Raw genomic sequence first — 27,808 nt, forward strand, 5'->3', positions numbered from 1 at the left:
CTCAGAAGCCAGCGTTGACTGACGTTTGAAGTTATCAATAAATGGTTAGCTAGAGGCTGTGTATACACACTAGAGAGGATTATACAGTTTTAACGATAAAAAGCCACAATGAGAGCGGTTCCGACATGGATAGATAAAGTACACGACCGGGACAAAGTAGAGCAATGGTATGAAGCATTTTAGTTTTCTTACGTGTTTGTTTTAGAGGCATTTCTGGCCTGTTGCTGCAGGGAAGCTATCTAGCGCTTAAGGGTAGCAACGGTGGTTACTATGTAAACTGTGATTCTTCACACATGTAGCTAATGCTAATGCAGAATTGGAAGATATAATTAAATGGTGCATTCCATCGGCACATTATCCTTTTCTGATATGCAGGTTGCTAGTAGCTTTCTGTTTAGCCACAGCCATAGTTATAACGTTAACTTACTTAAAATGGAATTTTATGTTCTTGGGTTTATGCAAACATAATCTTAGCTAGCTAAGTGGGCTAGCGAACCATATCCAGCTAGCTATGCAAAGTGAATATTTCAGCTATTTAACATACTCAAATGGAAATAGCAATAATTGTTGTTAATTGTATCTTTCGATGCCATGTCTGGTTTGATCTTTTCTCTCAAATTATTTGATATAAGTTATAGGATAAGGAGCAAACTGTTCTCCGACTTTAAACTTGCTAACCCTTCATCAAATTGTAAGCACAATTCGACTCCAACGGCGACTTGATTTGACACTACATGTATTGCAGTACATGTAACCGCCAATGAAAGTTTTTAGTCACAATATTCTCTTCCACCAGCATTTATGACCTCGCCTTCAAGCCGGACGGAACTCAACTCATAGTCGCTGCCGGAAACCGAGTGCTGGTACGTTGTATCACAGCAAAGATTCTTATAAGTCTTATACGTATACACGTTTTTGTGTTAGTTTTGCGTAGTATGCATACAAGTAAGCAATTTTCAGCACAATGTGGTGTGGCAAGTCTCAGCAAGTGAAAACCAAAAACTGAATGGCATGAATCTTCTGTTTGATGAGGACACACTAACATAGTCTTGTTTTAGGTATATGACACGTCAGATGGAACCCTTATACAACCCCTAAAAGGACACAAAGACACAGTTTACTGCGTGGCCTATGCCAAAGATGGTGAGTTTGTAATGCTACTCCTAGATCCTTTATGGTCCCCAAAATTATGCGTTTCATGTAACATGGCTGCTTTTTATTTCTCAAGGAAAAAGATTTGCTTCTGGATCAGCGGACAAAAGCATCATCATTTGGACTTCCAAACTTGAAGGCATTTTGAAATACACGTGAGTCTTACTTTTCGGATCGTCACTTATTATACTATAACAAAATACTTTCTGTTACGCCATACCACAGTGAACTGGGGAATCATGTCAAATGCCGGATCCAACAGTTCTGTCTGTTGATTTCTCTTCAAAATTGTTCTTGAATGTATACGATTATTGTGATGGCACTATGTTTACTCACTTTCTGTTCCAGACACAATGACTCAATTCAGTGTGTTGCATATAACCCTGTTACACACCAACTGGCATCGTGCTCCTCTGGTGATTTTGGTAAGTGGCTGTGGTTTGTTAGTCATTTCACTTTACCACCATCACCCGCTGTGGCATCCTCTCCTTTTCACCCCACCAACCATGTTTCCGTGAAAGAGACAGAAAGACTGCAGCATACCCTCTGTGTTTATGGAGAAAACATCACATTAATGACCATTGGCAAGATTACTCATTGTATTGTATTTATTCATTTGCAGGCCTTTGGTCCCCTGAGCAGAAGTCTGTTTCCAAGCATAAAGTCAGCAGCAAGATCACTTGCTGCGGGTCAGTTTGCATATCGCTTACCGGCCCATGTTTATGGATGGCATTATTATTTAATAATAATTTTATGTTATTATTATGGTGATTATCATTATTGGTTTTATTGTGGAGCTTGTTACAGTATGCAGTGGATTTGGGCTCTTGCTGTGTTTCTGTATGCACTGCTCAGTGGAGGGGCCATGTGATTACAGGTGGACCAATGATGGGCAGTACCTGGCCTTGGGGATGATGAATGGAGTGGTGAGCATCCGGAACAAAAACGGGGAGGAGAAGGTGAAGATCGAGCGCCCTGGAGGCTCTGCCTCCCCCGTCTGGTCCATCGCCTGGAACCCGTCAAAGTACGTCCACAACCCCTCTTCTCTTTCATAGGCCTAGATGGGCAAATGATGAGCTGTTTAGTTCATGCACTGAATTAGGATGTCAATTTTCCTCCAGCTTGTAGAATTTGAACTATACAAAGTAGAATTTAGCCTGATTCAATGACATTGTTCTACTTATTTATAGATCACAAAAGCCTAATTCATTTTGACAGATATGCCTCTGCCAGCTTGAGAAATCTGCCACTCTTTACAAATAGTGCTTATGCCAGGTGCTATTTTGGATGTCAGATGTGAAATAATGCTGTGAAAATGTAGTCTATAATTACGTGTTTGTCATTTTTTAAGTAATTAATTCTGAGAAATGTATTTTAAGAAAATTTAATTTACATGGACTACATCCTAACATGTCTACATGATCAGCAAAGTATTTTATCTTCTGAATAATTAAATGTAATTTTAATTGCCTTTTAAAAACAATTTTTTGGACATAGTCTGAGTACGAATGTGTCATTAATATCAAAGTAAACAATATTTAAAGTATTTGATAGGTACATTTTGTGATGCTTTCTATTTTAGCATAACCATGAATTTTGTTCGCAAAAGCACATTAAGGGATTATATTACACTGTTCTTTAGTCTGTCTGTTTGACGATCATTCTGACCTTTTAGCTTTCAGGATTATTCTTATACTCTGGATATAGGATAAATTCTTAAATAGTGTTTTGATAATTTCAGTATATGAGAGAGTTTGAACACAGTGTCCATACCCTTTTGCTCACTTGCTTCCATATGATTTACTGATCTCTCTCACTAGTTGTGAATGTTAATAGTCTCCTCACACACTCTCTATACTCAGTTGTAAGGTGTAGTAGTATGGATTGAGCCATTTCTGACCAAAGGTGTTCAGTTTCAGATACAATGGCTAGGAAAGATTTGACTTGTTGTCGGTTCCAAACAGGGATGAACACAATGACATCTTGGCTGTTGCAGACTGGGGTCAACGTCTATCTTTCTATCAGCTCAGTGGCAAGCAGGTAATTATGTTAACGGCACAATCAGGCCTGCTTCTTGTGAGACTGTTATCATCATATAGTGATGTGAAGATGCGGCCTTCTGAACCTTGTGATGTATGGCACTTAACATGCTCTCCTTCACTGACTGTGAACCAATAAAACGGCTCTCTATAAAGAAACTCGCATCAGATTATGGCACATGATGACTACAGCTAAAACCTCACTCTCCCACAGCCACAGCTGTGTCCATCCTGTACTTTTACTTGTAATACTTCACCAGATATCCAGCACTACACTACAGTATTCTAATGCAAAAAATTTGGCTTTGTGCAAAGATGTCTTTTTTTTGCAAATAATGTGATCCAGTAACAGTAATTTGTTTCCTTTGTTCATCATGTTGCAGTTTGCATGCCAGTACTATTCCTTAGACTTTACAGATGTAAATAAATAAAACGTACATTCTGCACAGTCATCCCAGTGCTAATCAACCACAAAATTATTTTGGAAAACAGGCTGCTTGCATATGAGTTTGTTTGACAAGACAATGCCAAATAAAGTCTGTATTTTTGAAATATCCCCTTTTATTTTTTGGCCGATGAGTCTGTTGTTGTGATTGACTGTACTTTAAATAGTACAAAAACGAGATTTAAAATGGTTTGTTTAGGGAAAAATCCAGTTGGAATGTCTGTGTGCTGTTTCACTGTGAGCAGAAACAGATGTAGAGCAGAGGGCTTACATGAGAAGCTCAGAAGGACAGAAAGGGCAAGCACAACAGAGCCCATTTAGAGTATTCATTTTTCATAAAGCACTCGAGGGACTGCAAAACTTGATTGAAAGTTGTGATCTGCCAGTATGGCCTGCAAACGGAAATGGTTGCCATAGAGATCCTGTGCTGAAGCTGTTTTCTCCCTGATCTCAGATTGGAAAGGATCGGTCCCTGAACTATGACCCCTGCTGTGTCAGCTACTTCTCCAAGGGGGAGTACATCATTATGGGTGGCTCTGACAAGCAAGCCTCTCTGTACACCAAAGACGGGGTTCGCTTGGGTACCATTGGAGAGCAGAATTCCTGGGTGTGGACCTGCAGGGTCAAACCTGACACTAACTATGTGGTGGGTATCCAGGATGACTGCCCACCCCCCATGAGAAACAAATAAAAACTGCAGTCTGCCTTTCTCCCATTCTGTGCTTCTTCTTCTATTTAGAGAAATTCCTGGCGTAACTGCAATTTGTCTGTGTGAACACAACTGCTTTGGGAATGTCGCACCCAGATGTGCTCACAAAATAGCTCTGCATCTCTTTAAACCCAGAAAGTTGTCAGATCATGTTACCAAATAGTGTGTTGATAACGTAATGACAGAGTGCTATTTGTGTTTTCTAATTTTACACTTGTGCGAAGGAAGGTGTGTGAAAATGTTGACAGTTTCTCGAGAAGCCATTGTGCGGTGTCTGCTCCAGGTGTTGGGTTGCCAGGATGGAACGATCGCTTTCTACCAGCTCATCTTCAGCACGGTTCACGGGCTCTACAAGGATCGCTACGCTTACAGAGACAGCATGACCGACGTCATTGTGCAGCACCTCATCACCGAGCAGAAGGGTATGACCTCTTAGTCTCTGCTCAAACCTCTCCGATGTTTTCTATCCTATCCATCTAACTACATACAGTAGTCATGGCTGTTGAAAGCTAGAGGCCTGAAATCCAGTGATCTGACCCTTATACAAAATGGCAGCATGAAAAAAATCTTAAATGTACATCTGTGTATAATTTGATTTTTCATTTCCTATCTTTTCCACTCCACTTGAAGGAGACAGATTGCGCACTGTACATGTCTGTTTGCTTTTATTTTTCTGTATTTCATTTTATTCTATTATTACAATATCCAGCCGTAATACAGCCTGTCTCAATACCCCAACATTACAAGCGCACAGACTTGCATGCGTGTCACTTTGTACTCAATTGACCACTGCTTCTTTCTCAGGCTATAGGCGACGACATCATCAGAACAGCTGTGAACGTGTTTCGGTCCTCTCCATTGAAACGTTCCTTTGCTTGGCTATGCTGTGGTTATGGTCCCACACAACTTCTGTTCACAGTCAGCACTGGCTTTCTCTATGGAAGCGTGTGTAGAAATGGTCAACGCTGACCGTTCCCATTGTGTCCGTCTGCAGTGAGGATTAAGTGCAGAGAGCTGGTGAAGAAGATCGCCATCTACAGGAACCGCCTTGCCATACAGCTGCCGGAGAAGATCCTGATATATGAGCTCTACTCGGACGACTCCTCGGACATGCACTACCGCGTGAAGGAGAAGATCTGCAGGAGGTTCGAGTGCAACCTGCTGGTGGTCTGCTCGCAGCACATCATCCTGTGCCAGGTAAGAGTCAGCCAGGGAAAGGGTGAAGGACTATGCAGGGAAAATAAGCTCCGGCTGGCTCATCTCCAAAATTCATGGAGGATATTGTAGCGATGGAAGGGGCCGAAAGATATGATTACACATTCCCATGGATTGGCAGAATTGGGCATAAAAATGTTTCACACAAACCATGTGCTAAGTTTTGTATAAACTCTCATGAGAGCTGTCAAATCTGTGAATTGTTCTCTCCTTTCCGCTTCTAGACTTAAGAGCATGTGAGAATGCAATGAAAAGGATCTATGACACCACTGTAAATTTTATGGTGTTTCTTAAAAGCCAAGTCTGCCTTGTGGCTTTTGGTTTTGGTTCTTTTGACAACATAAGTAGACCCATGAAGACATGACCCCAAATGAATACACCATTTCCCGCAAGTGGTTTTTTTGTCTTCGGGATTAGAGAGACACATGATAGGATAGGGTGTTTGGGGTATTTCCTCTTTGTTCAGTTGGGAACTGGGATTGTGTTTGAAATAAAAACTTTACCACATGCATCTAGTGCCTGAGTTTGTTGTGACGCTGATAGGACCAGTCTTGTGGCTTTGAGTCTACTGCAAGTCTGACCACTTGATGAGAGTCACAACCCACTTTCTCCAACAGACTTGCATTTTTAGTGTGCCTTTTGTGCCTCTGTTCACATTGTGACTGTGGTTATTGTTATCCAGACCTGCATCGGGACTGTGCTTACTGTTAACCAGGCCTTCATTGGGACTGTGCTTACTGTTAAGCAGGCCTTCATTGGGACTGTGCTTACTGTTAACCACGCCTTCATTGGGACTGTGCTTACTGTTAACCAGGCCTTCATTGGGACTATGCTTACTGTTAAGCAGGCCTGTGTTGTGACTGTGCTTACTGTTAAGCAGGCCTGTGTTGAGACTGCTTGCTGTTAAGTGGGCCTGTGTTGAGACTGCTTGCTGTTAAGTGGGCCTGTGTTGAGACTGCGTACTGTTAAGCGGGCCTGTGTTGAGACTGCTTACTGTTAAGCGGGCCTGTGTTGAGACTGCTTACTGTTAAGCAGGCCTGTGTTGAGACTGCTTACTGTTAAGCGGGCCTGTGTTGAGACTGCTTACTGTTAAGTGGGCCTGTGTTGAGACTGCTGTGACCATGTTGCAGGAGAAGCGGCTGCAGTGTCTGTCCTTCACCAGTGTGAAGGAGAAGGAGTGGCTGATGGAGTCTCTGATCCGCTACATCAAGGTGATCGGCGGCCCGCCCGGCAGGGAAGGGCTTCTGGTCGGGCTGAAGAATGGCGCTGTAAGTCTGTGGAGCGCTGAACAGCCTCCTCTCCTGTGTGTGTGTGTGTGTGTGTGTGTGAGACCGTCATCTCTCAAAATACCTTTTCAGTGACAACACCCAAACACAGCTGCGCAAGACCTTATTGAGAATAATGAAATGTCATATGAATATGATCCTGTTGTGCAGATCCTGAAGATCTTTGTAGACAACCCGTTTGCCATCACGCTGCTGAAGCAGTCCACGTCTGTGCGCTGTTTGGACATGAGCGCATCCCGCAGCAAGCTGGCCGTGGTGGATGAGCACAACACCTGCCTGGTGTATGACATCCGTACCAAGGAGCTGCTCTTCCAGGTCAGAGAGACACCGTGCCTGCTGCCTGCCTCACACCACCACTGATAGCATTATTCCAAAGTGTGCGCTTCCGGGAACCCCAAAATGTCCTGCTCCCCACTCTGTTGAGTGAAGCAGTGTCCCTGCCTGGGTTAGGCCAGTTGTGGTCCCCTCTCTGGGCTGTAGGTTTCCAACCCCTCTCTGCTCCCTCTCTCTCAGGAGCCCAACGCTAACAGCGTGGCCTGGAACACCCAGTGTGAGGACATGCTGTGCTTCTCCGGCAGCGGCTACCTCAACATCAAGGCCAGCAACTTCCCCGTGCACCAGCAGAAGCTGCAGGGCTTTGTGGTGGGCTACAACGGCTCCAAGATCTTCTGCCTGCACGTGTACTCCATGTCCGCTGTGGAGGTGCCCCAGGTACGGGCCTGCTGGCGTGGAGCAGCCCTGCTTCGTCTGGGGTTGCATGTGCCATGCTGCATATCATAAACCTCACTTTACTCCTGTTATGTTACGATTGATGCCATCACAGAGATGTTCCGTTTGCAAAACTGTAAAATAAGATTTTAATTCCGCTTGTAGTTCATACGTTATTCTAAATGACATGTGTACCCATTGGTGTGACTGCACTGTTTGCATTTTAAAAAATTGCTTTAAATATGAGAATGACCAGTGGTGTAGTCAGATAGTGGTGACGTCGGCCTCGAACCTAAAGCCTCTGGTCTGCCTCCTCCCCAGTCGGCTCCCATGTACCAGTACCTGGAGAGGAGGATGTTCAGGGAGGCCTATCAGATCGCCTGCCTGGGAGTGACGGACAGTGACTGGAGGGACCTGGCCACAGAGGCCCTGGAGGGGCTGGATTTCGACACGGCCAAAAAGGTCCGGCTGCCTCTCACTCGTGTCACTGCTGTTATCGCTAGTCTTTCCCAGTCTAAGGACTTCACATGCTTTTAACTATACCGTATGTGCCCAGGGAGGCAAGAAGTGAAAGCACACAGAATCACACTCCTTAATGACTGATTAAATATGCTGCTGTGAATGCACACCAGCTGATTTAGACAAAGATTAACATCTTTACGTGTTGATTTATGCGCAACACTTCTGTCAGCAGTGTATTTGCCTAATCTAAGCAGTACCGTTTGTCTCCAGTAGATGGCACAATCAGTTTCTGTAGTCATTTCTCGCACAGGCATGCTCGCTAAATCATTTGACTGGCATGTGAATGGATTAGCTTGCTTGTTTCCTCAGAGGAAGACATGCCAAGAGACTGTATGGTTTCACCTTCAGTCAAAATGACCTTAAATAATGAAAGGAGTGGTAAGAGGAGAATGTATCTGAGTGAAATGGGATCCACTTCTGTGGATTTCACCATCATATTTCCATTCTCATTTCCCCCAGGCTTTCATCCGCGTTCGGGATTTGCGCTATCTGGAACTCATAAATAGCATCGAGGTAAGGAGTCTCTTTGATTTCGGTGAGTTTTCCATGAGGAACATATTACTTTTCTCCACACAGAACCAAGGTATCGGAGGGATACCGCCTTCCACAGACATTTATTAATATAGCGGTGATTTACAGTATAGGTCTACCAGTGGGACGACAGCTTTCTTTTAAGTGTGAACCCTGTTTCGTTTTCAACTAGAGAATATGGTCACATGACCATGACCTCAGAAAACACGATTCCCCTGCTTGAAGTGATTTCTAGCTTTACATCCAAAACAGTGGGCGAGTTTGGACTTCCGCGATGGTTCCCAGGCATTGTCCTTCCTCGGAGCTGTTCTGTGGTCTTTGTCTAACAGGGGTGTGGAAACCCATCAGACCACAGTGGGGAGGGGCCCACTCACAAGAGCACTGGGAAAATCAGAATAATTCAATCAGTTTAAGAGAATCAAATAACTGCCAAGCCCTAGTGTGTGTAGTCCAGTTGTGGTTATTCTAGTGAGACAGGACACAGCAGTCTACAGACTCAACACCCTTAGTTTGGGATTTACCTTCTAATGTCAGTCCCAGTGCAGTGAGGGAAATCTGATTGATGGTGATTGATGAAGAACTCCTTGTGAGAACTGATGAAACTGATAAATCACAGAGGAGCTGCGAGTCACTGACTCAGCTCTGAAATAAAAACAGCGTGTCTCAGGGTCACATACCCGATCAGGAGAAAAAAAAACATGAAACGCATACACGCAATCGTGGTCTCAATCACTGAGTGATAAGATACTTTAGCCTCTGGCGCAACAGCTTTTAAAGGGGAAACACAACTCTACAATCTTTGATTTTAAAGTTCTTTGAAGATTAGTTATTGTGATAGAAAAATGAAACAGTGCTTCACAACTGGGTGCGTGTTTATTTGTGTGTGTGTGTGTGTTTTATGTTTCATGTTTCTGTGTGTTTGTATTGTATTTGTATGTATCTGTTTATGTGCGTATTTGTGTGTGTTTATATTTTAAAATGTTTTTTGTGTGTGTGTGGTTTTTATGTTTGTGTGTGTGTGTTTGTGTGTGTGTTTTTTATGTTTCTGTGTGTTTGTATTGTATTTGTATGTGTATCTGTTTATGTGCGTATTTGTGTGTGTTTATATTTTCAAATGTTTTTTGTGTGTGTGTGGTTTTTATGTTTGTGTGTTTGTATTGTATTTGTATGTGTATCTGTTTATGTGCGTATTTGTGTGTGTTTATATTTTCAAATGTTTTTTGTGTGTGTGTGTGTGTGTGCGTGTGTGGCATGACTGATTTACAGGAGAGGAAGAAGCGGGGTGAGAGCAACAATGAGCTGTTCCTGGCAGACGTGTTTGCCTACCAGGGGAAATTCCATGAGGCTGCCAAGCTCTACAAGAAGACTGGCAGTGAACCCCGTGCCCTGAGCATGTACACAGACCTGCGCATGTTTGATTATGCCAAGGTGAGGCTCTATCCTACCCCACACAGACCTGCGCATGTTTGAGTATGCCAAGGTGAGGCTCTATCCTACCCCACACAGACCTGCGCATGTTTGAGTATGCCAAGGTGAGGCTCTATCCTACCCCACACAGACCTGCGCATGTTTGAGTATGCCAAGGTGAGGCTCTATCCTACCTCACACAGACCTGCGCATGTTTGAGTATGCCAAGGTGAGGCTCTATCCTACCCCACACAGACCTGCGCATGTTTGAGTATGCCAAGGTGAGGCTCTATCCTACCCCACACAGACCTGCGCATGTTTGAGTATGCCAAGGTGAGGCTCTATCCTACCCCACACAGACCTGCGCATGTTTGAGTATGCCAAGGTGAGGCTCTATCCTACCCCACACAGACCTGCGCATGTTTGAGTATGCCAAGGTGAGGCTCTATCCTACCCCACACACACCTGCGCATGTTTGAGTATGCCATAGTGAGGCGCTGTGCCCCACACACACACCTGCGCTTGTTTGAGTATGCCATAGTGAGGCGCTGTGCCCCACACACACACCTGCGCTTGTTTGAGTATGCCATAGTGAGGCGCTGTGCCCCACACACACACCTGCGCTTGTTTGAGTATGCCATAGTGAGGCGCTGTGCCCCACACACACACCTGCGCTTGTTTGAGTATGCCATAGTGAGGCGCTGTGCACCAGCAGGGCGTTTCCTCCCATGAAGCCATGCTTGTCTTCACATCAGTGGACGTCCCCTCTAAGCTGTCTCTTGGCTGCACCTCCTCTGCTTATCTGGTGCCATCTCTTTATATCTTATCTGTGTTTGTGTCCTTTCAAGCAGTTCTTTCAAAACTGTAATTTAATCACTGGACTTTTTTTTCTTTTAGCATGGCTTAGAGGTTTTTTGATTTTAAAAAAAATGTTAAAACACATTCAGCAAGGGTCATCTAAAGTTGAGCCATCCCAGGGTGGAGTCTGTCTATTGAATGACCAGTGTTTGATGCGCAGGGCCTTCATGGAGGTAGAAAGGATGACACAGGATGACTTCTTTGCTATCTTTCCCCATGTGTGTTTGTACTTGCCACTGTATATTTTCTGTGGAGCAGCCATCTGGTTAGAAGGGCTGTGTTTTGTGTGCTCTGGAAGGGAGGTGGGAGTCCTGTTTGCTCTTCGCAGTGTGGCCTTGCCCCTCCCCTGACCCATGTGCCTGTGTACGTGTGTACATGTGTGTGTGTGTGTGTGTGTGCAGGAGTTCCTGGGCTCTGCAGACCCTAAGGACACGAAGATGCTGATCACCAAGCAGGCCGACTGGGCCAAGAACATCAACGAGCCTCGAGCCGCCGCAGAGATGTACCTGACCGCTGGAGAGCACCTGAAGGCCATCGACATCATCGGGGATCACGGCTGGGTGGACATGTGGGTGAAGCCCGTCTCTGTCCGTCTCTGTGTCTCTCTCTTAGTTCACTGAGATCTGGGTTTAGCCCCTGGGCTTTTAATGCTTTAAATTCCAGTGAGTCTTCAGCACTTGTTTTTCGGCGAATCCAGAATTTTTGCTCTGTTTTTGGATATTTATTATCAATGGGAACCGGCCTAATAGTGCCCTATGTGCATTATTTTACAGTACATTCTTTTTACTTGAACTTGTAAAATGTTTCTGCAGAATTCTGTATGTAGGGTTGTCATGACGAGTGTAGTTATGCTCCCCCAAAATGTCATGTCCATGTAGTGCAGTGGGCTGTATAATGCTGTCCAGATTTTGACCAGATTTTGATATGTTATGGTATATTCATTGCATAAAGTGCTCTACGAGCTCTTTCTTTTAATGCATTCACCACCATGCTAAAGCTCCCTGATGCACTGATTTTCAGACTGAGGTAAGTATAATTTAAGGAGTGTTCAAGCACAGTGCTGCCAAAAAGTAAAGCGTTACCTATTTTCCTGAGATATGGCCTTTTTTTTTTTTTTTGGAAAATCATTATTTTAGTCTTCTTCAAGTTTACTGCCAGGGCCCAGGTCAGGCAGTACTCCTGCAACAGAGCCAGGTTCTCCTCTAGCCCTAGCTAGCCCTCTAGCTCTAGACTGCTGAACCAGGTCAACTGCATACAGAAGACATTTTACTTCTGTGTCGTGTAGTGTGAAGGCCAGGGGCTATAGACTGTTGAATGTGGGATCTCTCTCTCTCTCTCTCTCTCTCTCTCTCTCTCTCTCTCTCTCAATCTCTCTCTCACACTTGCCTTCACCCCCTCTTCCACCCCTCCCCCTACTGACAGGCACAAGCGCACACAAACACATATACACACACACACACACGCACACACACACATTCTCAGACTTGCATTCCATTCTTTCTGTACAGCAGAAGGGCTCATCATAAATTGGGTTCATGCCAGAAGGGGGAGAGAAAGGATTTGGAGACGATGACACTAATTGAGGCCCTCATCTTCTCCTGGCCAGGCAGTAAACGCTGTAGTCTGAACTGCTCCATCTCTGAAGTTCTCAGTGAGTCCCTGGAGTGGCTGCTGGCAGGAGCAGCGTATCCCGCTGTCTGCGTAGTCCCCCTGTTTCCGACGTGGAACTGTTGATCCGAGGCCATGTTTGAGTCATGGGAAAAGGGGTCCGAGGACCCAGGCGCGGGAGGTGGGGATGGGGATAAGACTCCCTATCAGGGCTCCCTGCAGACTTGCTTCCTGACTCTGCTCTCCTCATTGTTGGAATCTATCTTGTGTTGTTTCTATATTACATTTTCAATCTCAACCAAATCACAGCAAGGCACTGAAAAACCCACAAGTCTCCCACACTACTATGGTAATCGCAGCAGTGCTGTGTTTAACTTGGCCCAGCCGACCGCCACGATATTATCTGTAGTGTTTACAGAGTTGTTTGGTTTCCTATCAACTTCTATTAGTCTGTCAGTGAACGTGTTCTATCACACATCTGATGTCACCTAACAGTGGCTGCTTAGCCTGGAATGGATTCTGTTTACATCTCCTGGACGTCATAGTGACATGGGTCAGTTTGGCAAGTCTGCAGTGTTACTGCATGGGTATACTCAGTTTGTACATTGTGTTTCAATTTAAAGGGACAGAGCAAAAATAGCATATTCTCATCCTTTCTTTTTTGGAAACAAATTTTAAAAGACATCCAAATTCAATATCCGATACACATTTTAGGGGGTATTTTAACATGTTGTAAATATGTCATACTTTTTAAACTGAGCAGTGAGTTGCGATTTTTAAAACAATTCTCATGTTGGTGAGAGGATGCAGGCAATTAGGCTATGTAAAGAGTGGCATGTGTTTCCTATTAATCCAGGAAGCTGAGTAGGTAGGTTGGATTCTAGGTTGTAATTATTTTCTGGTCAGTAGGTATGAATAATGTTTTTGTGTAAAATATACATTATTATTTTGGTTAAATTAATTTGGAAAATTATGGGCTAAATGGCCCGTGTATTGTGTGACACATGTCTGTTGTTCAGTGTATGCTAATCCTGACCCTCCTAAATTGGGGTGGTATAATGACCGGAAGAGGAAAATTGCATGGCATGTGCTTGTTAACGTGGCTCTGTTAATCACATTTGTTTCAGATATCAAATTCATCATTAACATGATGATGACAATAACGATTATGTTTTTTTCGATAATAATATTAATAATAAATGTTATTTTAAGCGGTATACTGTTTAGTAAGTTTGCCAAAAAAAAAGAAAAAACAAATACGATGATAATAATTTTATAATTGTTCATTTATATGATGTTACAGTACATAATAATACAATTCATAAGTGATGCCAGTGTATTGCTTATGTTCATATGCAGTTTCATTTCATCTGTAATTCTTGCAGTTAGACAGCCTAGTAGCTTAATTAATGTTTTAATTAATGTCATACAGATGGTAAAATGTCTCAGTGCTATATAGTGCCAAATTATTCTAACATCATAAAGGACTTGTAGGAAACAAAAAAGACACACATTTCCTCATTCACATATTCATCAGACAGGCTGGTTAAACTTCCTTAGACATATTTGCAATTTCACACTCCTGGTGCTGTTTGTGTACCAGCAAGCAATGTTGAAAATATTAATTTGTGATATTCAATAATGGAGAATATGAACGTAATGAAAATAATAGTTGATTTTTAATTAGGAGTGTGCATTACTAAAATATTTCTTGGCCTGAGTATTACACCTTATGTAACTGGATTGGTGCACTTCCTGTGATTCCCTTTACTTGCATACAACAGATTTGAAACTGATTTGAAACTATGCTTAATCCCAATTCTACCTAGGTGTAATTATGAAAATGTCAATTTACAGTTACAGTATAGATTTACCCTGTTCTGCCTTGCTCAGTAAAATATGAAACCTGGAAATATGCACCTATCAGCAAGAGGTATGAACTCAATAAAATATCTATGTAAGGATGAAATGATCTGCAGGCTTTCAGTAAAAACTGGTATCAGATTCAGAAAATCTGTCAGAAACACTTATGTACATTTTATTTAACTTTTTTTCATGAAAGGTATCTTAGCCCTGTTCTGAGGGTCCTCCACTTAAGCGATCATGGGTTTACTTTGCAGACAAGGGCCAGCCATGAATCTTTGCAGTATTTTCAATATCCACTATTCTATGATTCTATACAGTACTTTTTTGTGGCTTCTTGGGATTGGTTACCCCATGGCTGAATTGTACCCCATGGCTAAGTCGTCGCTCCACACTGCCCCCCTGAGGACCTTTGTGTCTCTGCAGGTTGATTGACATTGCCCGGAAACTGGACAAGGCTGAGCGGGAGCCGCTGGCCAAGTGCGCGTCCTACTTCCAGAAGCTGAAGCACCATGGCTACGCGGCAGAAACCTACTCCAAGATGGGGGATCTGCGAGCCCTGGTCCTTCTGCATGTGGACGCCTGTCACTGGGATGAGGTCAGAGACACATCTGCTATCCGTTACACCCCTGACCTACTCATACAGTACCTGGAAGGTTCCCACTCACACCTGTTTCAGTACAGCTAAACCCTGTACTCACCTGTCTCAGTACAGCTAAACCTTGTATTGACCTGTCTCAGTACAGCTAAACCCTGTACTCACCTGTCTCAGTACATCTAAACCCTGTACTCACCTGTCTCAGTACAGCTAAACCCTGTACTCACCTATCTCAATACAGCTAAACCTTGTACTCACCTGTCTCAGTACCGCTCAACCTCGTACTCACCTGTCTCAGTACAGCTAAACCCTGTACTAACCTGTCTCAGTACCGCTAAACCCTGTACTCACCTGTCTCAGTACAGCTAAACCCTGTACTCACCTGTCTCAGTACCGCTAAACCCTCTACTCACCTGTCTCAGTACAGCTAAACCCTGTACTCACCTGTCTCAGTACAGCTAAACCCTGTACTCACCTGTCTCAGTACCGCTAAACCCTGTACTCACCTGTCTTAGTACAGCTAAACCCTGTACTCACCTGTCTCAGTACAGCTAAACCCTGTACTCACCTGTCTCAGTACAGCTAAACCCTGTGCACACCTGTCTCAGTACAGCTAAACCCTGTACTCACCTGTCTCAGTACAGCTAAACCCTGTACTCACCTGTCTCAGTACAGCTAAACCCTGTACTCACTTCACTCGCTAAACCTGTGATTTCCTCACTTGAAGAGTGTACCCAGAGTATATCCAGTATGAACTCCAGTATCTGTCTCACCTGCCCTAGAATCCCAAGTGTAGTTTTCATATATAGTCACACCCAATGATCTATTTAACTGCTAAAGATACCTGGAAATGGTGCTTCCTTAGGATTCCTTCATATTCCTTAGGATGGTAGTTCATCCTAAGGAATCCTTGCCATGAACTGCTCTTCTGCTACAGCCCACAAAATGGCTGAACCTTTATTTACAGCACTCATCTGCATCATGCATCAGAAACAAATCATTTATTCCATAAACACCAAAGCTGTGCACTTCAATCACTGCATTCTTGAACCATAATCAGACGTCCTTTAGAGAAGTCCATTAATTATTTAAAACATGGCTTGTTAATGTGCACGTCATCGATATCAATAGCACAGAAGAATGTTACTGTAGTACGAGGGCTGTTCCCAATCAGTCGCACCATCTGGGGAAATGAGTATAACTGGATGAAATTCTGCGTTTTCTAAGCACAGAAATGTGCCTAATTGAGTTCTGAACAAATGTGACATCACTGAACGGATCTTCATTTTTGCTCTTGTAAAACATGAGATGTATGAAATGAGACAATGTAATTAAATTTATCTGAAGCCGACATGGCTCGATGTTCATTTTCCTCATTCATTAGGAATTTATTCTTTACTGAGAGTTTCTATTGCATTTGAAAGCTGGTCAAGTTCTCACTGTCTTTCAGATCATTCTGTGCTTTTCAGAACTTTGGGCTGAGAGCAGCACTCTTAAATGATCAGGACAGCAGAAGGAAATATTTTTGAGTCATATTTTGGAGTATATTAAGTTATTAAAAGGATAAATGTTTCTAAAGAAAGTGAACTGTAGATGCATTGGACAGGCAGGATGAGGTATGTGTGACTGAAGGTCCTGGGCCATGTAATAGTCTATTTCCTCACACAGCCATGCATCTGTATCTGTACTCCCTCCTTTCCCAGCTGTGTGAGAGGTAGTGTTTGGCCTCCCATGAGAGTGCTGTAGTGTAGCCTATGCAGGACCGGGAGCTGAGTGACAGGCACCAGAGTGACCCGACTGTGACCCCGTTCCATACAGGCCTTCGAGCTGGTGGAGAAGCACCCTCAGTTCAGAGACGACGTCTATGTGCCCTACGCCCAGTGGCTGGCTGAAAATGACCGCTTCGAGGAGGCCCAGAAAGGTGAGTTTCCTGTCCAGAACCTGACCTTTTTTACCGCCCGCATACCTGCTCACCGCACTCGGCCTCCCACGCAGCATCCCTGTACGATTGTTTCAATTACAGCGGGCTTTTCTGTAATGAGGATTAGAGCATGTATGTTTGGGTTCCTGTCCTTTCTTACTGTAGCAGACTCAATGTTACAGATTGTGATTGTGATCCGTAGCGGAGCAGTTTTTCTGCGTTGTGATTATAATTGAGTTCACATCTGCCGCCCGCCCCCTGCTCTGCGCTCACCTGCAGCAGTGACAGTAATTCCTCCTAGCGCGCGGCTCGCCGTGATTATACCTCCGCATTACGGGGATCAGTCTGCAGCACGAATTCATCATCCTTACTGTGGGCTTTACTTTAATAAGCTGCAGCTGCCTCCACTTTATCCTCCTCGCTGCATGAACAAATATTTGCCGCTAATATATCCTGACCTAAAGCAAACGCAGTCAAGACAGGTCACTGGAAGGGTTATTTATAAGGCCTGTTGTTAATTTGGGCATTCGTACTGCTCCAACAAAAAAAGGCTCCGGTTTTCCCCCCCTGCAAATAGCATTAGTATTTCTGAAGTGGGTTCTGTTAGTACTTACTAAAAGGACTGTGGCAAACTTCAATTAATTGCTGTGCTAGTCCAAAGTCAAAAGTAAGATTTCTGATTTATACCCACGTGCACACACATGCATACATACATACATAATTAAATGACGAATTGTCTTTGACGCGCGTATATAAAATGGAGAACCAGGGCTGTGCATGCTTTATGGGGGCTGTAAAAACCTTGGCAGCAGCTTTGGCTGATTTGTAATGGATGTTTTAGAATTCCTGGGGTGTTTTGGCTGATAAATGGATGGCAGACGTGGTATCAGGGAGGCCGGCTGGAATGAAACCCCGATCCGGCCCCCACAGCTCCCCGACACCGGAGCTTGCCCGGACGCGACGAAGAGGAATGATCCTGTAATATCGTAATTACTCACGATATGGCACCGTGCCACTGGCCCCTAATTACGCGTCTCCTATCCCAGCATTCCACAAAGCTGGCCGGCAGGGCGAGGCGGTCAGGGTGCTGGAGCAGCTGACCCACAATGCAGTGGTGGAGAGCAGGTTCAATGACGCAGCGTACTACTACTGGATGCTGTCCATGCAGTGCCTGGACATCGCCCGAGGTACCGCCCCCCTTGCTCGCGTGTCCAACCAGCGCCGCTGACGTGTTTATGTGCATGCGTATGAATGATGACTGTTTATGTGAACGTTCCACAAAAAACTCTTGTGTTTGGGTTTGTTTCTGTATGTTTGTTGCCATGTTCTGTTCTCCAGATTTTTCTCCTTATTTCTGATTGTTTGGAAATGCAGAATACGGTGACCGTGTTTACTTTTTTGATTTCGCTGTTTTGCTTTTTTTTTTTTGCGTCACAGAAAACGAGATGAAGAAGGAAGAGATGTTGAAGAAGTTTCGCAGCTTCCAGCACTTGGCTGAACTTTACCACGTTTACCATTCAGTTCAGCGTTATACGGTGAGGTTCTTACCATGGGTGCCGTATCAACCACATTAACCAGTCTATTCAGCATTACACAGTTAGTATTTTACCATGGTTACCACTCCATCTGGTATTAGAGTGAGGCATTTTCCACTCAGTTTAGAGTGAAGTCTTAACCTTGTTTACCGCTGTATCTTGTTACACGGTCAAGTCCTCCACCCCCTCCAGTGCTGCTACCAGGAGCCCCTAGCTTGTCATCTGCCTTTCCTGCCCGACACATTCTAACCCTGGAGTCTGTCTCTCCCTCCACTATTTGTGTTTTACAGTGTTCTTGTCACAGTCCCAAACAGGAATTCCTGTGATTGATTCCAGAGCAGGAAACATATAGCTTACACATGCGTTCAGTCCCAGTACAGCGCATGATCAAACAGCGTCTAAACACACACTTTCGGTCCAGTGAACACGGGCGTGTGTATCTCCTGGCGCTGAGTTAATTCTCAGGCTGTGATGTGCTGGAGTGGAAAATGGAACACACCCATGTTGAAAAGTGTTCAGAAACATCAACCCCTGCTGCTACACAAGTGTTCCTCATGAGTGTTCCTGTGCTCTTTTCAGGATGAACCTTTCAGTTCTCATCTTCCAGAAACCCTCTTCAACATCTCCAGGTTTCTCCTGCACAACCTCACCAAAGACGTGCCGCTAGGCATCTCCAAAGTGTATCCTTCTGGGACCCTCTGTGTTGACAAAGAAATGCCTGCTTTATATATCATTGGTGTGCTGTAATTGATACTGTGGCCAAAACAACAACCGGTCATACAAATGGACTACGTGAATTGGTTTAATTATTGAATCAATTAAAATATTGTTTTCATGTCATGTGGTTTTCCTCATTAGTCACTGTTATTCCAGCCTGTTATTGTAGACAAACTGGTGCCCATATGGTACTGTTAGCCTTCATCATTGGACCGTACAGGGGACTGAATAATGGAAGTAGTGGGCTCCCTGTGCTGAGTCTGGTTCCTCCAAAGGTTTTCCTTGTCACTATCGCCTCTGGCTCACTTTTAATGGAATGGGCTGGGCTGAAACTTTGTGACAAATTGTTAGTGAAATGTTCCATCTAAGTTGGATTGATAGATTGGTTATCTCTGAGGGGAACGATTTGGCCTGGGACCGCTGGCACAAACAGGGCAGGATAAATAGAGCCAGCAGCCATGTGAAGGAGATGGAGAGGGAGATGCCAGGAAGGGGCACATCTTCTGCAACCAAAACAAAGCCTTGATTACTGCTCTCTGGAATGCTGTCCTGAAACCGGCAATAACAAGGAGAGGAAGCCAGGGCCTTCTGTAACAAAGTGTAGCAGCTGGGCCCCCAAAACCGGGAGACTTTGATCTCTTCCTTTATTTCCTTCCTAGGCCACGTATTGATGATTTTTAAATAACATTCTATAATTGTATCTATAAACATAAAGGGACAAGCGAAGGTATTTAAAATCACAACAAGGACTGGACTGGCTGAATTGGGATTGCTTTCTTAGCTAATGCAGTCATGCCATTTAGCATAGCAGCTGCAAGCGATTGACCTTGTGTTGTTTTCAGAAGGGGCTCTTCATGAGAAAAGCCTTTGTGGAAAGGGGTCCACGGTGGCTGTGGTCCTCAGCTCCCGGTCACCACGGCGCACGTATACATACGATTGTGGTGGAAAGGATATTAGATAACCATACGGTTGCGTAAAGCCCATGTCGTCAGTTGAGCGACGCCTTCCTTGACCTGGCTCCAGAAACACGCTGTACGCCCTGGCGAAGCAGAGCAAGGCGCTGGGTGCGTTCAAGCTGGCGCGCCACGCGTACGAGAAGCTGCAGGGGCTGCGCATCCCGCCCTGCTTCCAGGAGTCCATGGAGCTGGGCAGCCTGACCGTGCGCTCCAAGCCCTTCCACGACAGCGAGGTGGGCCCCGTCCGCCTCCCAGCATGCACCTGGAGCCGCTGCACATTATTACTGACTTCACCAACTAGAAATACACTGGATGGAAGTCTTGAGTTTTCATTTAATTAATCCTGTGTTACTCGGCTTGTATTCTTCCCATCTTACCTGTGAATATAAAATTTGCACATGAAGTTCTGCTTTAATGAAATGGCACTTTTCACTGTCACTCTGCCAAGATGATTAAACACTCAGTTCCTGTGTCTGTGCTTGTGCATGTAAGCTGGCAAATCTCCTGGATTTCTCCATGCCAGCCTGCGTGTGTGTTTGACAGCGTGACTGATCTGATGTTTTAACCGCTGTGTGTGTGTGTGTGTGTGTGTGTGTGTGTGTGCGTGCGTGCGTGTGCATGCATGTATTCCTGCGTGTGTGTGTGTGTGTGTGTGTGTGTGTGCGCGCTCAACAGGACCTCGTACCAATGTGTTACCGCTGCTCCACCAACAATCCACTGCTGAACAACCAAGGCAATGTGTGCATCAACTGCCGACAGCCCTTCATCTTCTCTGCCTCCTCCTATGGTGGGTGGAGCCAGTGGGAGACACCCCTCACAGCTCCGAGCCTCCACTCCAGCTCCTTACACACTCACTCTTGATTGCAATTGTAGTTTGCAATTATGTGTATGGCAGGTAGCTGTGAGATATAATTGCATTAGATAATTGCATGAAGGAAGACCATATTTTGTAGATGCCTAAACCATATCCGTGAGAGTAAGGACTTCACAATGGGGGAAAAAAACCCAAACATTCTAGACAATATGGGCTTAGTATGTAAGTAACTTGGCATTGTTTCCATCGGAAACCTTTTTTCAGGCAAGAGGATACACTATAAAGAGCGTGTGGTAAAAGATTTGGAAAGCGAATGTGAATATAATGCATTTCACGCTGTTCAGGAGAATGTCAAATTCTGAGGCTGTCTTGTTGAAGGGCTCTTTGAGGACAGAAGGTATGAGTGAACAGATGTTAGTGTAGCAGCTGGGAGATGACAGACGTGAAAATCGCTGAGGGAGGCGAGTCAGTGGGGAGAGCAGCAGTCTGTAATAATGAGGGGAAGGAGGAGTCAGGCCATTGGTAGGAGGAGGTGGAGACAGGCTGTGAGGTTGGGAGGTCTATGTGATTATGAGAGGAGTTCATTTCTGGATTTTAGGAGGAATTTGTCACAGACAGGGGACTGGATTAAGGTTCTGCGGGTCTATAGGCGGAGGATGTGACCTCACTCACAAACGATCTGATGTGCCTGTAAACCATGTCTGCACCACCCGTCAGGTCCCTCAGGGATGGTGGCCACAGGCAGGGCTGGATCCTCAGTGCAGGGCTCTCATACAGTTGTGTAACTCCGTAAGTGTATGCACATCTGTCAGCCCGCTCCATGGGAATACAGGCTACTGCTTGATGATGAACAGCTACTCGGGGTATTAATAAATCTTGCCAAAAACTGCGAGCTGAGGACAGTGAAGTGGCCGTTAAGCATGACTGGCGGGAGGCCAGGGCGAAGCGTGTTTTCCATCGTCAAACGCTTGTTCCTGTGCTGAGTGGAGTGGCTTATCATTTAGAGCCGCAGTAGGATTCAGTGCAAGACTAAAAGAATCTGCATCATGCTGAAAGGGTTGGAGTATGGAAGTGGTACAGTCAGTGTTTTGTAGAGCATGGGGCATGGGAAACTGTGTGTGAGTGTTTGTGAGTGTGAGTATGTTAATGCAAGCCATAACTGAACTATAAGTTTTAAGTGTCAGCTCCTGGTTTTTATATTTGGTAGTTTAGGCTAGTTTAGGCTAGAGGTCTAAGATTGATCTGGCTAAATGGAGAGCAAAGCGACAAGCAAAATATTGCTCAGTTCCGTCCGTTATAGTCATGGAGAAGATGTTTCTTATACCCATAATGTTTCTTGCTGATGCAAATGTTTATTCTGTATATTGTTTGCTAGATCCCTACTGGTATACTTTCTGCTGCTCAAGTGGAACTGAACAATTCAGAATGGAACTGAAATGTATTTGGGTATTTTGTGAACATGGACCTGAATGAAGAATGAATATGTCTGTGTGGTTGTGCAGAAGTTCTTCCCCTGGTGGAGTTCTACCTGGAGGAAGGCATCGGTGATGAGGAGGCCGTGTCACTCATCGACCTGGAGGTCCCGCCCACGGACAGGAAGGCAGGCAGGTGGCAGGAGATGAGCACTGAAGGTATCCGCCCTGAAACAACCCAGTAACAACACTTATCTCTCTCACAAACCAGCTATGCAGCACCGATGCCCCTGCTCCCAGCAACCCAGCGAGAGTTAACATAACATAATGGTCATTCAGCCCGCCAATGCTCGCCTTTTCCTTCCCCTAAAGTGTACTGTACCTACTGCTTAGTTTGCCTAAAAGCAAACCCCCCCCCCCCCCTGTTTTCAGATACCCAGAGTGCCTCAGCAAACAGGGCTCTGAACTCAGGAAGGAACTGGGCCAGCTGGCCCTTCCTCTGGATGTTAGCCCAGCCTTGTGACACAGTACTCGGATTGCAACAACACCCCCTCATGCTTTGACCTCATGTGCCGTGGTCGGTAGGGCAGAGAGCGGCCGTGTGTGTCTAAAGTGTGCGTCCCGGGGGCGTGGGGGAGGTCTGTCTCTCACACTGAGAGAGGGTGATGGGGTGGGGGTCAGCCCGGCTCTCAGAGGCTCTCCTGAGGCTCAGTCTCTGTTGACTTCCTCTGCCCCAGACCCCGGGTTTCCCCTGTTTAGTGCACACCGTTGTGTCCTTTTCTCGCCCTCTGAAGCCCCTTGGCTGCGCGAGGGCGTTTTTGGCTCTCCTGCCACTGATTCACTTAAGTGTGCTAAGCTTTCACCCCCTAAGTCATCTTAGCCTTCAAAGTTAATAGGTTTACTGTGGCTCTTTCCACTAGTCCTAATGATACAAACCTTTTAGCCCCAGGATTAGACTGCCTGCCTTCAAGGACACAGAGTGTTGCTCTCTAAAACAAGGCAACTCAAGGAAATTGTTTGGTTGGACAGTGTCAAGCAGCCATGTAAGGACAGTCTTGTTGGGGTATTTGAGGTGGGCAAACAGATCCATTACCTTCCCTTGGTAGAATTAAAATACTTTACTTTCCACAAAACATTTAATTTCAAGCCCCAGGTTATGTTGTGGGTGATAATGGGTATATCCATAATCATTAAATGAGAAAAACTTGTTTTCCTGAATACTTGTTTAATGATGTTAAAACGCAGAAGCCAGTAAATGGAGTAGTAAAACATCAGTGTTTTGAGCTTGCATATTTATATGCTAGGCATCCAGACCTGCTGCACAGTTCTTCCGCAAAAACGGAAGGAACAATATTCTGTAAATATGGGTATGTGACGATTCGTTTGAAAATTATAATTTTAGTTTGAAAATGGTTTTTATTGATGCTGAATAATAGATTTTGCAAACTGTGTGAGGTTGAAGGCATCTATAGGCCATTTCCGTGCCTTGATAATTTAAAAACTGCTCTTCTCAAATCAACATTTTAGACACAACATATCTGATTGTTTTCAGATTTCTCTAAACTCACAACACTGTTCTAACATATCATTATCAGCTCCTCAACGCCTCTGTGTTTTTTCAGTAAATAACTCACTTTTCAGACATGTAATTATGCTGCTTTATATAGGCCCATTGATTGCGATTGAACAGCACTTTATATCAGCACCAAGGGGTTGTAAACTCTCCTGTAATTACCAAACTAATGAGTCCTCTGCTTTGTTTAGAACAATATATTCAATTACGTGGAAAACATCAACCAGTAATTACAAACATTTTCATCCCATTGTCTCTGCTTAGCTACAGGGGAGTTTGACCTGAAAAAGAAGCCATATCTTGCTCAAGTTTTAATGTGCAATTCTATGCCTTATGTAAGTTTCATATAGGCAATTATGCACATTTAAAATGCTTCATTTGTTTTTCTCCCTTTTGAAAATGATTTCTTCCTGCTGGCAGAAACCCAGACCCTGACGCTGGATGACCCAGAAGAGGACCCCTTCATGGCCAAGCTCAGCTTTGAGGTGAGACGGGCAGCGAGGAACCTCTTATTTGTGGTTTTATGCAACATTTTTAAAAGCATCAAACCGTATTTACAAAGCGCTTTTTTCTCCCAACTGTTCACGGAAACTTTGTGCTAATTCTATAGGAACATAAGGACTTTTCTATACTGGTTCCTCATTGTGCCTGGTGTGTGATGTGCTCACAGACAATTTGTGATAATTCTGTAGGAGCATAAGGAGTTTTTCTCATTGTGCTCGGTGTGTGGTGTGCTCACAGAAACTTTGTGATAATTCCATAGGAGCGTAAGGAGTTTTTCTCATTGTGCTTGGTGTGTGGTGTACTCACAGAAACTTTGTGATAATTCCATAGGAGCGTAAGGAGTTTTTCTCATTGTGCTTGGTGTGTGGTGTACTCACAGAAACTTTGTGATAATTCCATAGGTGCGTAAGGAGTTTTTCTCATTGTGCTTGGTGTGTGGTGTGCTCACAGAAACTTTGTGATAATTCTATAGGAGCGTAAGGAGTTTTTCTCATTGTGCTCGGTGTGTGGTGTGCTCACAGAAACTTTGTGATAATTCCATAGGAGCGTAAGGAGTTTTTCTCATTGTGCTTGGTGTGTGGTGTACTCACAGAAACTTTGTGATAATTCCATAGGAGCGTAAGGAGTTTTTCTCATTGTGCTCGGTGTGTGGTGTGCTCACAGAAACTTTGTGATAATTCCATAGGAGCGTAAGGAGTTTTTCTCATTGTGCTCGGTGTGTGGTGTGCTCACAGAAACTTTGTGATAATTCCATAGGAGCGTAAGGAGTTTTTCTCATTGTGCTTGGTGTGTGGTGTACTCACAGAAACTTTGTGATAATTCCATAGGAGCGTAAGGAGTTTTTCTCATTGTGCTTGGTGTGTGGTGTACTCACAGAAACTTTGTGATAATTCCATAGGAGCGTAAGGAGTTTTTCTCATTGTGCTCGGTGTGTGGTGTGCTCACAGAAACTTTGTGATAATTCCATAGGAGCGTAAGGAGTTTTTCTCATTGTGTGTGGTGTGCTCACAGCAAGGCGGCTCAGAGTTTGTGCCGGTGGTGGTGAGCAGGGCTGTGCTGAGGTCCATGAGCCGCAGGGACGTCCTCATCAAGCGCTGGCCCAAACCGCTCAACTGGCAGTACTACCGCTCACTGCTGCCCGACGTCAGCATCACCATGTGCCCCTCCTGCTTCCAGGTACTGCTCTCTCTCTCTCTCTCCCCCTCTCTCTCTCTCACACGCACTCTCTCTCACTCTCTCTCTCTCTCCCTCTCACACACTCCCCCCTCTCCCTCTCACACTTTCATGCTCTCCCTCTCTCACTCTCTCTCTCTCTCCCCCTCTCTCACTCACTCACTCAGTCTCACTCTTCCCCTCACTCCTTCACTCACCCCTCTCTCACGCACTCTCTCACGCACTCTCTCACGCACTCTCTCACTCACTCACTCACGCACTCTCTCACGCACTCTCACGCACTCTCTCACGCACTCTCTCACGCACTCTCTCACGCACTCACGCACTCTCTCACGCACTCTCTCACGCACTCTCTCACGCACTCACTCACGCACTCACTCACGCACTCTCTCACGCACTCACTCACGCACTCACTCACGCACTCTCTCACGCACTCTCTCACGCACTCTCTCACGCACTCTCTCACGCACTCACTCACGCACTCACGCACTCACGCACTCTCTCACGCACTCTCTCACGCACTCTCTCACGCATTCACTCACGCACTCTCTCACGCACTCACTTTCCCTCACTCTCCCTCCCCCTTCTTCTCTCTCTCTCCCCTGAGTCGGTATCACAGCTGCTGCCTGAAGGCCTGATGCTAATTGAATAAGGAATGGAAAGGAAAGTACAATGACACATAATCCAGAGTGTGGGGTAGATATATTTATCGGTGTAGTAGGTGTTCCCTAAATTAAGCTAGCAAAGCTCCTTTTTTTGCCATGCCATATGCAAGTAGATTTTTCCACAGACGTTAAACATAATTACTGTAGTTGTAGTCAAAACGTGTTTCGTTTTATTAAAAATGAATATGTAATTATCTATAATCTTCTGTACGCAGATGAATGTCAACAGATACTCGTGATGTTTTCTGGTTTCTCTGTGGCATTTCTTGTCTGGTTAACACTATTTTCTTTGTAGTCATTGCAGTTCTCTGTGCTCCTCTGTTATGAGTCTAATGGGAAAACATAAAACTAATTGGTGTGAAATAATTCTGCCATTAAGCATCTGAATCTTCATGAGCACACAACTGGAATACAATATGATGTTTCTGCGTAATTGGGGGCTAATACACTTCTATGTATACCCATAGTGATTGATATTGTAGCTCACCACAGTGAGTTATTCAGTGGCACCCACCTGGCTGATAAATGACATATTATGGCAGAAAGCACCCCCCATTCGGGTGAGGTGGAGACGGACGGATTCGATGGCCAGATTGATAGGGTCTGATTGGGATTTGAGCCAGGGCACTGGGCAGTGCAGTTTTACCCTCTTGTTTGAGAATTGCCATATGGCCTTTAATCAGCACAGTGAGTCAGGACTTTGGTTTCACAATACTGAAGTTCAGTGTCCCCATCACAGACCGCTCTGGGGCAGGTTTAGGTTCAGCAGTGCAGGGACCTGCCTTCCGATGTGGAGCACAGACTCTGATGTCACTGTTACTATTCATACAGCGTTCGCTGTCCTTTTTCCTTTCAGCTCTCTGTAGCCGTTGTATATTCTGTGTTGTTTCCCCTGTGTTTCTGGTTTCCTCTCCCCCCCCCCCCCCAGAGCTGTGTCCTGTTTTCTCTGCGCTGTCCCAGGCATCCTCAGAGCCCCTTCCTCTGCTCATTACCACCTCACTTCCCCCGCTTTCTCCGTCTGTGCAGATGTTTCACAGCGAGGACTACGAGCTGCTGGTGCTGCAGCACAATTGCTGCCCGTACTGCCGCCGGCCCATCGACGAGACCAGCTGACCGCCGCGCGGTGCTTCAGCGGTTATCCTCTGCCCCTCCCCTTCCCCCCTCGCACGGAGACGACTGCCCTGTGGAAGTTACACTCCATTACAAAAGCACCACTTTCAGCTGATCAGCATGATCGGATTAAACGGATCACATCTCTCGGGGCTTTTGCGAGATGATTACATCATTTCGGTTTTTGGCGCGGCGAAGGGTGGATTTTATTACTGTTGTGTACTGTATAAACCACGTTTAATATTCAGTATATAAAGCCCTATCGAATGTTTAATATTTCTTTGTAAGTGTACTTTTGTGTGCCTATGATCAGCTGTAATGAATATGACCAGTAATGGACAGGACTGTACAGATTTTAGAGTCTTTGCCTTATTTGTTAATTGACTTTTCAAATGTTTACTGTATATAGAAAAAATATTGTTGATTTAGCATCTCTAGATAGAGCTTTACATGTGCATTTTATCATTAAATATATTATAATATAGTG

General features: G+C 44.8%; 1 protein-coding gene across 1 annotated transcript; it reads left to right on the forward strand.

The window, feature by feature from the left end:
• Positions 1–8: 8 nt before the first annotated feature.
• On the forward strand, positions 9–27,808 carry ift122 (intraflagellar transport 122 homolog (Chlamydomonas)). The gene is made up of 29 exons (XM_061257651.1): positions 9–167; positions 797–863; positions 1,059–1,143; positions 1,229–1,307; positions 1,501–1,577; positions 1,775–1,841; positions 2,030–2,176; positions 3,117–3,192; positions 4,091–4,282; positions 4,629–4,767; positions 5,340–5,542; positions 6,691–6,828; positions 6,997–7,161; positions 7,360–7,557; positions 7,876–8,016; positions 8,536–8,589; positions 9,874–10,035; positions 11,274–11,440; positions 14,770–14,941; positions 16,760–16,862; positions 17,909–18,049; positions 18,300–18,397; positions 18,977–19,077; positions 20,138–20,303; positions 20,746–20,857; positions 22,387–22,515; positions 24,290–24,354; positions 25,385–25,549; positions 27,238–27,808. Exons 1-29 carry the CDS (start codon positions 109–111, stop codon positions 27,322–27,324), a joined length of 3,555 nt encoding a protein of 1,184 aa, XP_061113635.1. The 5' UTR covers positions 9–108; the 3' UTR covers positions 27,325–27,808.

The sequence above is a fragment of the Conger conger genome, chromosome 10 (assembly GCF_963514075.1).
Source record: "Conger conger chromosome 10, fConCon1.1, whole genome shotgun sequence".
Taxonomy (NCBI): domain Eukaryota; kingdom Metazoa; phylum Chordata; class Actinopteri; order Anguilliformes; family Congridae; genus Conger; species Conger conger.

What these genes read in the sequence shown, in the direction of transcription:
- ift122 (XM_061257651.1), top strand. Translation starts at nt 109, where the DNA reads ATGAGAGCGGTTCCGACATGGATAGATAAAGTACACGACCGGGACAAA. An exon ending in CCAAGGAGCTGCTCTTCCAG is followed by an intron (nt 7,162 to 7,359) that starts GTCAGAGAGACA and finishes CCTCTCTCTCAG; the next exon opens with GAGCCCAACGCTAACAGCGT. An exon ending in GATCACGGCTGGGTGGACAT is followed by an intron (nt 11,441 to 14,769) that starts GTGGGTGAAGCC and finishes GTGTCTCTGCAG; the next exon opens with GTTGATTGACATTGCCCGGA.